Genomic DNA, 12,917 nt, shown 5'->3' with positions numbered 1-12,917 from the left:
GAAGTAGAAAGCTCAAAATTTCAAAATAAATTTATCATCAAAGTACACATATGTACACTGCCATGAGACTCATTTTCTTGCAGGAACTCACAGGAAACAAAAAGAAATACAGCTGAAGTTCTAGGAAGACTTTATATAAACAGACAAAAACTGACAAACAATCAATGTACAACAAAGGACAAACTGTGCAAATAAAATGTTTGAGAACAAGAGATGTAAATAGTCCAAAAGTGAGTCTGTAGGTCTTGGAATCAGTTCAGAGAAGCGATGATCAAAGTTATCCATGATGGTTCAGGAGCCAGATGGTTGTAGGGTAATAACCTGGTGGAGTGGTACCCATAATCATAAAATTAAGCTGCAAAAACATTTGGTGCTGTAACCTAGATTAAGACTGAGAGCCAGGAAAAGGCTTTGTTCGGCATGGATGTAATATGACTTTGGTTATAAATTCATTTGAGTCTATGACTAGGTCTAGGAGCATCTGATGCTCAGGACTATTGAGTGGGCCAGGGACCCTCAAACGTGGTTTGGCATTCCATGATATTGGATAAGTTAATTTTCACCTCAATCCCATACTCTTGTCTATTTCTAGTAATTCATGAGCCCCTTCCTTATCAGGAACCGACTTTTATCTTAAAAGTTCTTAGTGACTCTGTTTCCATCATCCAAAGACTCTCAAGTCTCTGAAAGATAGTTCGTGCCTTAAATGGTTGACATCCTATCTTTAACAGTGACCACTTGTTTCAGATTCTTACACAAGAAGAAATGATCTTTCCACATCTATCCTGTTAAAACTTGACAAGAATTTTTTTGTTTTGGTCAATTAAACCACAACAAGCCTAGGTTAACTGACCATTCCTCATTAGGCAACCCATCCATTCCATGTAGTGGTCTAATTGTCCTTTCAAACAAAACATCTTTTCTTAAAAAAACAAAGGGCAATACCATACGTAGAACTCAAAATATGGCTTTGCCAATGCCCTACAGAACAGAACCATAACTTCCTTATATATGCATTCATATCTCCTGGTAATAAACATTAATATTCTGTTAGCCTTCCTAATCACTCCCTTTCCCATCCCAACACATTAGTCCATGGACTGCTCTACTGTCACTCTCAGGTTGGAGGAGCAACACCTCATATTACAGATGGGTAGCCTCGGACCTGACAACATGAATATTGATTTTCCTAGCTTCTGATAATTTCTTCCTCCTCCATCTTGTCCCTTTTTCCACTCCCCATACTGCTTCCCTCTTCTCTTCTCCTCTCCTACCCATCACCTCCTTCTAGAACCCCTCCTCCTTCCCTTTCTCCCATGGCCCACTGTCCTCCCCTATCAGATTCTATCTTCTTCAGTCCTTCACCTCTTCCACGTATCACCACCCAGCTTCTCACCTCATCACGCACCCACTGACCTTCCCCTTCACCTGGTTTCACCTGTCACCTGCCAGCTTGTACTCCTTCCCCTCCCCCACTTATTATTTTGGCTTCTTCTCTCTTGCTTTTCAGTCCTAATGAAGGATATCAGCCCAAAACATCAAATGTTTATTCCTCTCAGTAGATGCTGCCTGACCTGCTGAGTTCCTTCAAAATTTTATGCATGTTGCTTCATCACTTGTTGTACCTGTCTATGAGTCAATCGCCAGGGAACTGAGATCCCTTTACATCTGCAATCATTCACCTTTTAAGTAAAAAAAACTTGTTCATTTCTTCATTTACAATGGGCAGTTTCAACTACTCCACAATTATACTCAACTTGTCAGATATTTGTCCTTATTAATCTTACACAACTTATTGTCTACTTTGTGTCATTGACAGTTTTTGCAAACATACCTTTGGAGCCTTTGCCTGTGGCATATATATATGTGTGTGTGTGTGTGTGTGTGTGTGTGTTGTGACCGGTTGAGGCCCCAGCATCAATTCTTGTGACATTTTAATCCTTACATTTTGCCACCCCTACTGCCAACTCCGCTGTTGGTGGTTAGGGTAGCAATGTAGGTCCTCCATCTCTGGAGGTGTTCATGGCTTCCTTCATTGTGCCAGTAGCTTAGTTGTCACTACTCTTAATCATGTAATTCCCGAATGGAGACTCAGCAATACCATCACACTCAGATGTAGAAGGATTCTTCTTTGTTATTTCCATAACAATTTTGTTTTACTAGTCAGGGTTGTTAGCCCTGAGCAGAAGCCCTGAACCTGGATGACTGGTGAACCACTCTTAGTTGGTCCTCTACCCTTTGACCTGTTTGTCATGGGTGACCTTACCAACACCCAAAGCACAAGGCCCTGACTTCAGCCAACATCTCTGGATCATTGAGGCATGCAAGCCTCTAAACCACAACAAGGTTGTGGTCCTTTTGAAGGACTTTGCTCGCTTTGTTTCCTGATAGTCGGCTAATATTCTAACCATAGTGAATGTTACCTCCTATATCATGAGCTTCTATTTTCCATGCTTCCTTTTGATGTGGCACTTTACCAAATTTCTTCTGGAAATCTAAGTATAATGTAGCCATTGTTCAAACTTCAAAGTAAATTTTATTATCAAAGTATGTATATGTCATCATATACAACCCTAAGATTCATTTTCCATTGGTTCCCCTTCAACCACAGTGCATGTTGTTTCTTCAAACAATTCCAATAAATTGTCTGAACACGTTTCCCTTTCATAAAACGATGCAGGCTTTGCCTTGATCTTTTTCCTAAAGATCACTTCTAAGTTTAATAATCACTTCTAATATTTTCTGTCCAACAAAAATTTGAAGGTTCATTTAATATCAGAGTATATATACAGTATACAACCTGAAATTTGTACTCTTCACCACAAGAAACCCTATAGAATGAATGATAGAAACATCAAAGCCCGGAAGCCTCCCCTCCCCCCACCTTTCACACAAACAGCAGGTGCTAAGCTTAACTGACTTGCAGCTTTTTTGCTTTCTGTCTCCCTTCTGCTTTGAATAAGCATTTGCATTTTCTATTTTTCATTCTCATAGAGCACTGTGTTTAGGTTAAATAGGTACATTTAATGTCAGAGAAATGTATATAATATACATCCTGAAATTCTTTTTCTTCGCAAGCATCCACAAAACCAGAGGAGTGCCCCAAAGAATGAATGGCAGTTAAGCATTAGAACCCCAAAGCCCCCCCCCAGCTCCCCCCTCCCATATGTAAGCAGTAGCAAGACAACAACCCCCCCCACCAGTAAAAAAGCATCAGCACCCTTGACTGAGCACTTAAGCATGCAGCAAAGCATCAATAAAGACACAGACTTGCAGTACCCCAAAGACTACTAGTTCACCTGGTAATTCGACATACCACTGGCTCTCTCTCTTTCCTTAATAAGAGAAAAAGAGGTGTCCCCATTTCACAGTGAGAGGGGAGACGTAACAAACAACTCGCTGATATACAGTATGATGTTAAAGGTCTGTTGCACTGCTTTTTACAAGCACTGCACCCAGAGAATTGGCCCCGGAAAGGCTCAGGTCTCTGGACACAGAGCTTCCGATGTTCCATGTTCTCCCACAATGCCTTGGTCAGGGGCACTGGCCTTGAATTAGCCCGTCTTCAGAGCCACAAAAATCTCGCACCCTGAAGGCATGCTAGTCTTCCAGGCCGCGTGCTTGAGATATCAAAAAGCAGCCGGTTGTGAGGCCTTGAGAGTGGGTCCCATTCCCACAAAGAATTGAAGTCAGAGTGTAACTCCAGGTCAGATTGTTCAAAAGAACCTTGAAAAGAAAAAAAGAAAGAAAGAAAAGATTCTTTGGAAGAAGTTAATTATGAATGGTTTTAACAGTAAACTATTGGCATTTGCAGAAATTATGTGAGTCTGATCACTTTGTCTGTTCAGTAGATTTTTCAGTGGTGTGATATTATTCTCCACTCCAACCTTCATTCAAGTTACATCATCGAGTCATAGAATCATAGATAAATACAGCACAGAAACAGGCCATTCGGCCCAACAAATCTAAGCCAACTATGGTGTCCACCCGGCTAGTCCCAATTTTCTACATTCGGCCCATATCCCTCTAAAGCCTTGACCCTCTATTTACCTATCCAAGTGCTTCTTAAATGATACTATTATAACTGCATCAACAATTTCCTCGAGCAGCTTGATCCATGTAATCACTACCCTCTGCATGAAAAAGTTAGCCCTTAGGTTCCTCTCGCCAGAAATCTATGAACCCCAGTTTTGGTCTCCCTTACTCTGAGGAAAGGACTATCACCATCCACCTAATCATTGTGAACATTTCTATGAGATTGGTCCTCATTCTCCTCCGTTCCAAGGAATACAACTGAAGTAGCCACGTTCCCCTATTACTCAGGACCTCCAGTCCTGGGAACATTTTCATAAAATTTTCTGCACTCTTTCAGCTGAACTACATTTTCTTACAAATGTCACTGGACCAGACCAGATGTACTCCAAGCTACTGTGGGAAGCGAGGGAGGAGATTGCTGAGCTTCTGGCGATGATCTTTGCATCATCAATGAGGACGGGAGATGTTCCGGAGGATTGGAGGGTTGCGGATGTTGTTCCATTATTCAAGAAAGGGAGTAGGGATAGCCCAGGAAATTAGAGACCAGTGAGTCTTACTTCAGTTGTTGGTCAGTTAGTCCTGACGAAGGATCTCGGCCCGAAACGTCGACTGTACCTCTTCCTATAGATGCTGCCTGGCCTGCTGCGTTCACCAGCATTTTGTGTGTGTTGCTTGAATTTCCAGCCTCTGCAGATTTCCTCATGTTTGGGTCAGTAAATTTGCTGATGACACAAAGGTTGGGGGTGTTGTGGATAGTGTGGAGGGCTGTCAGAGGTTATAGCGAGACATTGATAGGATACAAAACTGGGCTGAGAAGTGGCAGATGGAGTTCAATCCAGATAAGTGTGAGGTGGATCATTTGGGTAGGTCAACTATGATGGCAGAATATAGCATTAAAGGCAAGACTCTTGGCAATGTGGATCATCAGAGGGATCTTGGGGTCCGAGTCCATAGGACACTCAAAGCAGCTACGCTGGTTGACTCTGTGGTTAAGAAAGCATATGGTGCATTGGCCTTCATCAATCGTGGGATTGAGTTTAAGAGCTGACAGGTAATTTTGCAGCTATATAGGATCCTGGTCAGATCCCACTTGGAGTACCGTGCTCAATTCTGGTCACTTCACTACAGGAAGGATGTGAAAACCATAGAAATGGTGCGGAGGAGATTTACAAGGATGTTGCCTGGATTGGGGAGCATGCCTTATGAGAATAGGTTGAGTAAACTCGGCCCTTTCTTGTTGGAACAGTGGAGGATGAGAGGTGACCTGATAGAGGTGTATAAGATGATGAGAGTGTATAAGATGATGAGATGTGGATAGTCAGAGGCTTTTTCCCAGGGCTGAAAGGGCTAGTACAAGAGGGCATAGTTTTAAGGTGCTTGGAAGTAGGTACAGAGGAGATGTCAGGGGTAAGTTTTTTACGCAGAGGGTGGTGAGTGCGTGGAATGGGCTGCCGGCGGTGGTGGTGGAGGTGGAAATGATAAGGTCTTTTAAGAGACTCCTGGATGGCTACGTGGAGCTTAGAAAAATAGAGGGCTATGAGTAAGCCTAGGTAGTTCTTAGGTAAGGACATGTTTGTCACAGCTTTGTGGGCAGAAAGGCCTGTATTGTGCTGAAGGTTTTCTATGTTGCTATGTTTCTATGTTAAAAGGGTGACCAACACTGTACACAGTATTCTGAGTACAGCCTGAATCAATGACTGATGCAATAGAAGATAATGTCTCATCTCCTATACTCATTGCACTGACTGATGAAAGCCAGTGTGCTAAATGTCTTTTTCACCAACCTATCTGTGATTCCACTTTCATTGAACTATGCACTTGTACGCCTTGGTCCCTCTGTTCCATTACACTCCCTAGTGCACTGCCATTTATATTGTATAAATCCTATGCTGGATTAACTTTCTAAAATGCATCACCTCACATCTGTCTGTTTTGAAATCCATTTGCGATTCATCAGCCCAATTCCTTAAGTGTGTACATAATAAGGAATTTCAATTCCCAGAGTGCAATGCGGGCTGTTCACCTGGAAGCGGAAGTGATGTTGGGGAGCTGGTGGCACGTGCCTGGCTTGAGCTGAAGCCATGAGCTGGTGCTGGCCACACGCGATCAAGAAGAGATAGAACCATTCTGTAAATAAATATGTGCCAACATTGAAACCCACGCTGGAACTGATCAAGGTCCCACTGTAATCTACAATAACATGCTTCATTATCAACAACACCTCCTAATTCCACGTCATCTGCAAACATCTCGCATTTTTGCATCCAAATCATTTATCAGTAACAAATAACAAGGGTTCCAATCCCAACCCTTGCAGCACACCACTAATCACTGGCATCCGTACTGAGAAACAGCCTTCAGTCACCACCCTCTGCTTCCTATCTCTGAGCCAATCTTGAATCCATCTAACTAGCTCCATCTGGATTCCATCGGCCCTCATCTTCCAGAACAGCTTACTATAAGGCCTTGTTAAAGGCCTAGCTAAAGTCCAAATATTAAAAAAAATCCATAAAATCAATATTTGTATTGAGTGTGAATCAAATTGACTTCAGTCTGTTAGCATTATCTAAGTGGCGTACTTGATCTCTGAGTATCGCATTCAATACTGCTTTCCGTTTGGAAAGCACAAATTGAAGTTATGCCTCCTTCTCCCTACCCGCTGATAATTTCAAAATGTTTAACATCAAGAAACATCTTTTTCTCTTGTCATGTGATTTATATAATCCTTCGGAGGATAACAGAGGAACGTTTATTATTTGAAACAGCATGAAAATTAATCTGAACATTTACTATGTTACTTAGCACAGATACTTAGGTTCTTTCAAACTCTGAAGAGAACTTAAAGTTTGTGGCAGTTTGATAGGATCACTAAAATAGCAGAAACATAATTAACCCAGGCACACAGAAGTTAAAAAGTAGCTCAAACTGTTCCCAACCAGGATTCTTGCTTTTCCACATGGAATATTTTTCAGTAGACCCCTGGCTTTCTGTCTGTATGAGGACAGGCATGAGAAGAGAATAGTTTCATTTTGTGATACAAATTCTACAGTTCATCCTTTGTACCAACTCACTAGCTCCGTAGCTCTCCCTCATTGATTCTGTTCCCCACTGCTTCGAGGGCAACATTATTAAATTTTCAGGATCACCCAGAAAGGGTCAGTAGGCGAATCTAATGAATTTGTTAAAAATTCATTCCAAAAATACCAGGTGCTAGAAGTACATGGCTAATCAGGCACCAGCCATTGATAGAGAAACAATGAAAATGTCTTTGGTCAATGGTCCTTCATCAGAACTAGAACAATGAAAAAAAAAGAATATGTCTTAAAATGCTGAGATGAGTCTCTGGTCATTGACCTGCACTCTATTAAAACAGCCTCTGTTCTCTTCAGCACTCCCACTCTCTACAATTTAAACCCTGCCTGCTCCAGTCCTGATCAAGGTTCCTTCACGAGAAATGTTGAAGCTCCTTCCCTCACTATGGATGCTACTGGTCCTGCAGAGTGCTCTGGCATTTTCCGATTTTGTTTTGTATTTCAGCATCTGCAGTATTTTGATGCTTTGAGCAAAATATATTTTGTCTTTGTCAAGCCATTTTACCAGTGTTCTCCTGATCAATCAGCATTAACTGTACTTTTGTCATGGTCCGGATCGGGGTCTCGTTAAATTTACCTTGTTTAAGTTACGATCCGGACCGTTGATTCCCTGTTTTCCCATGTCCCTCGGCTTTGGTGATTAGAGGCAATTAACACTCGGCTGAACCGTTAGTTTATAGTCTCCGGCTTTTAGCCGTTCGGCGTGGGAGCGTCTGCAAAGTCACCAAGGTATAGCGTGCCAATGTCATCTGGCCGGAGCAAGCCTAGTCTCCGCCCGAAGCGAGTGCCGGTAATTCGCCTTTCCTCACCAAAGCAACCCTAGCGTTACCTCGCCAAAGCGAGCCTGCAAGGTTTCCTCACCGAGGTGGGTCCGTCAGTTAACCCGCTGGAGGGAATCAAGAACCGCTGTCTACTGTTCCCGGGTCGAGTCGAGAGCTCGCCACTACCCGGAGGCTCCAAGTCAAGTCCTGGCCCTGGTGGCATTCAAGTACCAAGTCAAGTCCTGGCCCTGGTGGTCTGTGATTCCTGTCCTACCCCCCTGTCTGAATCCCTTCTCTGCCCCTCTCGCCTCTAGCCCTCGTCTGCAGCCCTCGCCTGCACTTCGGTCTAGTTCTATCGCCGGAGCTAGATAGGTACTGTCTGGTGTGCTTTCATGTTGGTCTTGTCCTGTCCTTGCCTCCGTGGGGTAAGTCAGGCCGTCTTGCCATTGCCCCACGGGGGGTCATGTCTTGTCTTGTCTGGTCCTCGCCTCCGTGGGGTAAGTCTGGCTGTCTTGCCCCGCGGAGAGTCATGTCTTGTCTTGTCTTGTCCTTGCCTCCGTGGGGTAAGTCAGGCCGTCTTGCCGTTGCCCCGCGGGGGGGGGGGGGGGGGTCATGAGTCCCGGCCCTATGTCCTGTACCCAAGGAGGGGTCCCAGCTCTCTGTTCTGTGTGTGAGTCCCGGCCCTATGTCCTGTACCCAAAGAGGGGTCCTGACTCTGTGTTCTGTGTATGTGTCCATGGTTCCATGTACCTGCTCTCCTGAGACCGAGGCTCTGTTTTCCATGTTCCTCCTCTCCCTAGCTCATGTTATGTCCATGCCTGGTTCTGGAGTCCGAGCCCGAGGCAAGACCCAGGTACTGGGTCCTTGCCCAGTCTCGGGCTCGGAGTCCATACCCTAGCCTCTTCATGTCTCCTCTAGTTCTGGGAGCCGATTCTGAGTCCTAGCCCAGACCCTTGGTCCCAGCCTAGTCGTAGTCCTCAGTCTGCTATTCCTACTCCTGCCTTGCTCTCCTGGTATCGAACAATAACCTAAATTTTAATTAACCTCACAAGATGTGTCTTGCATATGAGTCCGAGTCCACCCTTGCTCCCAATGCCCCATCAGTGTGACATACTTACGTTGCAGAGAGTGATGGTAATATTTTCTGCCTTCTCTCTGTATGTTGTCTGTAGATTAGATATTTAATTTCTTCCCATTATTATAGCTTCAGCAATATTTACCTTTCTTTTTTATGAAGTTACTGAACTTTCCTTTCTCTCCTTTCACTTGCTGATCATTTGCTGTTCCTTGAAAGTTTCTACTTCAGCTTTATCTGATAACTAATCCCCATGCAAGTGGTACTTGTTGCTTTTTAACTATTCACTTTCAAACCCTTTCTTACTACTTAATAAAGTCTTAAATTTTCTGTAAGTACCTGAGCTGGAATTAGTGAAAGTAGTCATGCCCTGAAATGTCAATAGGTCCTATGTCCATTAAGGAAGCAATTTTCCCTCTCTCAGCTCCTCTGGTCTAACACTACAGTCTTAGAGCACCACAGAATGGAAACAGGCCTGATGACCCCTCCAGTCCATGCAGAATTATTAATCTGCACTTGGACCATAGTACTTCACCCCTTTCCCATCTATGTACCGAGTAATGGGAATGATTAATCTATTGTATGTCCTGGCACCATACCCTAGCTGAGGTCCACTTTGGCAGCGACTGCCACAACCCAAGAAGCCTTGATTCAAGGGGGAATTCTCCTTTTAAAATATCTTCCTTTTTGCAGAGTAACATTTGCAAAGTAACTGCTGCTTTTGAAAAGCAGCTCTGAAGTTGTCAGTCTTTCAGCCCTTTTATTTATTTTCTTTTACATTGTTGGCTCTTGATTCACTGCGAAAAAAGCTTTACCGATTCTTCTTTCCTTTTATTCCTTCTGTCTCCTAATAGCTAGTATTGTGTATTTAATATTTAAATAATATTTGAGTAATCTTGTGTATAGGTTGATTAAGCATTCTTGTTTAAATAATTAAATTATGGTTTATACGTAAAAATACATTGAATGCATACCTCATCATGCTACCAATGTGATACGTGCGTGCCTTACTTAAAACTCAAAAGTATGCCCATACTTATGTATCTTCTTTTGAATTAGTTTAATGTTTTAAAGTTACAAACATAACTAAATAGATTTATTACTAAATAGATTATGCTTCAAATTAAATTTTAAATATTTAATTTTAAATTTAAAAATAAAATAAAATTTATGTATTTTAAATACATTTACATTATTTATTGAATTTAAATAATGCAAATTCACATTACTGTGATCTTGAATGGGTTCAGCACTAAGATCTGTCAGCAGTTCAACATTCTTCTAATAGGTCCAATACCAATATAGATTCCAGGATTCAGACACTTTATTAAGAAGATCCATCAAATTGCCTCAGCAGCTTTAAGACCCTCCAGAATGTTACATGATCTCAGGCCAATTGGAATTGATTGAAAATACTCACTTACATAACATAGATCATCCAGTGAGAGCAAATGGCTTAAAAACAGATTTCCTTCCAGGGCACCTTAGCTTTGGTTACTAGGACCTTGCAGAAAAATACCCTATCAGAATAGTTAAGACATTTAAACATAAAATATGATTTGTAATTTATTTTTTGTTCCAACAAGGACCTGCCTTTTTAATCAGTTAAGAATTTCTGTCTGATACATAACTCTAAAGCATAAATGCATAATTCTAAATACTTCTTCCTTATGCATTCCTTACTAAGCCTTATTTTCAAAAGCAGAGCAGAAATTTTTTGAATGCTTTTTGTGTCTGTTGCGACTGTGAACAAAGTTACTGTAGAGAAAATGAGTTTAGCGGCTATAGAAGTCTTTAGTCAGCAAAGTAAGCTGTAAGCATCAAATTTGAGACACTCTTGGAAGAGGCCTCCCTGACCCAAAATTACATGACATTTTTATATGCTAAAGATCAAAGGTAACAGTAGGACAATTTTATAGTTACAATGTATCTACAATGCTTCCTTTGCATTACATATAGTTTTCACACACCTCCTTCTTCGCACCCACACTCCAGACACCGAAAATGAATGTTAATCCCTACTGATTCTGGGCTGCATTCGTGCATAGGAAGGCATTGGAGGTCAAATGGTGTGTTTCTTTGTTTGAAATCAACCCCAAAATGCAGCCCCAGGAAGATCATTGTTCAGTGCTGCATTTTAATTTCAATCTACAACCCATGTTCAGGTCTGAAGACTGGCTACTGTTGAAATTATTATTTGCTATATACCATAACTCCAGAATATGCCCTAACAGTCCCAATCAGTATATAAGATAAAATGAGTTGCTATACTATAAAATGTTATAGTAGTGAAGAATGTAGTGGTTTGAATTTACTAGATAAACTGTAGATGTGGAACCATAATTTTGATTAGAAAATAGATACAATGATGCACTCGTCTGTTTGATTTTCAGCTGCAAAGTAATTTATGGGCAGGGAACAGCCCCACCAACTCAGCGGTTTCACCCTGTGTGTTACCACGTGAATCACCTCCTTGTATGTCCCCGTACCCTCACTCCCATAGGAATGCCAGTGCTTACATGGGCATATCGAATCATCAAAACCAGTTCAGTCAGGTCGCTCTCAACAATCTCTTCAATGACTCTGTGCTGTCGGGCTCTTCTGATGGACATGCCTTTGAGCCAAGGCCAGAGTGTGAACGACGTTCTTCAAGCATTGCTGTGCTTCGAATGAAAGCCAAGGAACACACAGCCAATATATCATGGGCCATGTAATGGGCAAAGTAATGCAAGGGCCGTTAAAATGCAGGACAATCCATAAATCAATGTACCTGTGCAATTGTGTTCCTGGAAAACGGTGTGCCAAGATGCTACATCTCAGCCAGAAAGTAATTGTAAGCCCATCACTGGAGAGCAATTCACAGGATTTTTTAAAATTCCACGCAAACTCGAAAACAATAGAGAAGACCGAATCAGAGGGTGGAACGATTGATCAGAGTGCTGAATGTATCTGTTCAAAGAGGACATTGTGTACCATGAATCACAGGATATTTTCAGCACAAGTTATCATTTAACACATACGTGTATGTCCACTCAATGAAAATGCTCTGAATCTCATTCCTCTGTCTTTCATTGTTACCTTTTAATTTCTTTTTAAAAAATATTCCTCCATGTCTGATTCTAAATCTCTCCTGCACATTTGTTTCTGGTAAAAGCCTTATGCTTCTGCAACCCACTTTGTTGGAAAAAAATACATTTCCTAAGCTCTTCTGTTTTGTCCGTTGTTGATCTTAAATTGAAGCTTTTGATCAGTATTGCTATTTCAATGGAACAAAATTTCAGAGAGAATGCATCAGAGGAAATAAAATTATGTTGATTGTTGAGTTATACCAATCCAAGGATGGATTTCTTTCCCTGTGCTCTCCAGGTGCCAATTCACTCATCAATGAAGACAACTATTCCCAATGTCTACTATCAAATCTACTCATCAACTTTAAACATCTCCAATACTGTGTACATGTCTTAGGCACACATACAATATATAACTAGGGTGCCTAAGACTTTTGCACAGTACTGTATTTGTCAACGTGGAGTGGAGAGTTTGTAAATCTGGCAGAAGCAAAAGATGATGGGAATGGCAAGGGTGGAACACTGCAGGAGGGGTGTGGGACAGCTGCTAGGGATGTGGGGTTGGCACAGGTGCAGACACACCTAACCCTGAGACACCAGCAAAGGTCATTTGATGCCAAACAATTGGTTTATTGACAATACAGAACGTTTCTCTGGTGCTGCCCGCTCCCTCCTCTCTCCCTTTCCCTTTTCCCAACTATGATACCCCTCTCCCTGCCTCCTTTCCACTCTCAGATGCATATCAGAATCAGGTTTATCATCACTCACGTATGTTATGAAATTTGTTTTTTTGTGGCAGCAGTACAGTGCAATGCATAGAATTACTACAGTATTGTGCTAAAGTCCTAGACACCCTAGTGATATACACTGTAAGACTTCTGCACAG

At 42.0% G+C, this 12,917-nt stretch overlaps 1 protein-coding gene across 1 annotated transcript in view; it reads left to right on the top strand.

Moving 5' to 3' along the window:
- The window catches only part of alx1 (ALX homeobox 1), a 38,636-nt gene extending 26,347 nt beyond the window's left edge, over positions 1-12,289 (top strand). Inside the window, exon 4 of the mRNA XM_072267489.1 lies at positions 11,357-12,289. Within this exon, the coding sequence (XP_072123590.1) occupies positions 11,357-11,677 (321 nt within the window). The 3' untranslated portion in view covers positions 11,678-12,289. The remainder of the gene's footprint in view (positions 1-11,356) is intronic.
- Positions 12,290-12,917: the final 628 nt, after the last annotated feature.

The sequence above is a fragment of the Mobula birostris genome, chromosome 9, assembly GCF_030028105.1.
Source record: "Mobula birostris isolate sMobBir1 chromosome 9, sMobBir1.hap1, whole genome shotgun sequence".
Taxonomy (NCBI): Eukaryota; Metazoa; Chordata; class Chondrichthyes; order Myliobatiformes; family Myliobatidae; genus Mobula; species Mobula birostris.
Note: the sequence above shows the minus strand (reverse complement) of the source record. Positions and strands in the feature narration are given on the sequence as shown.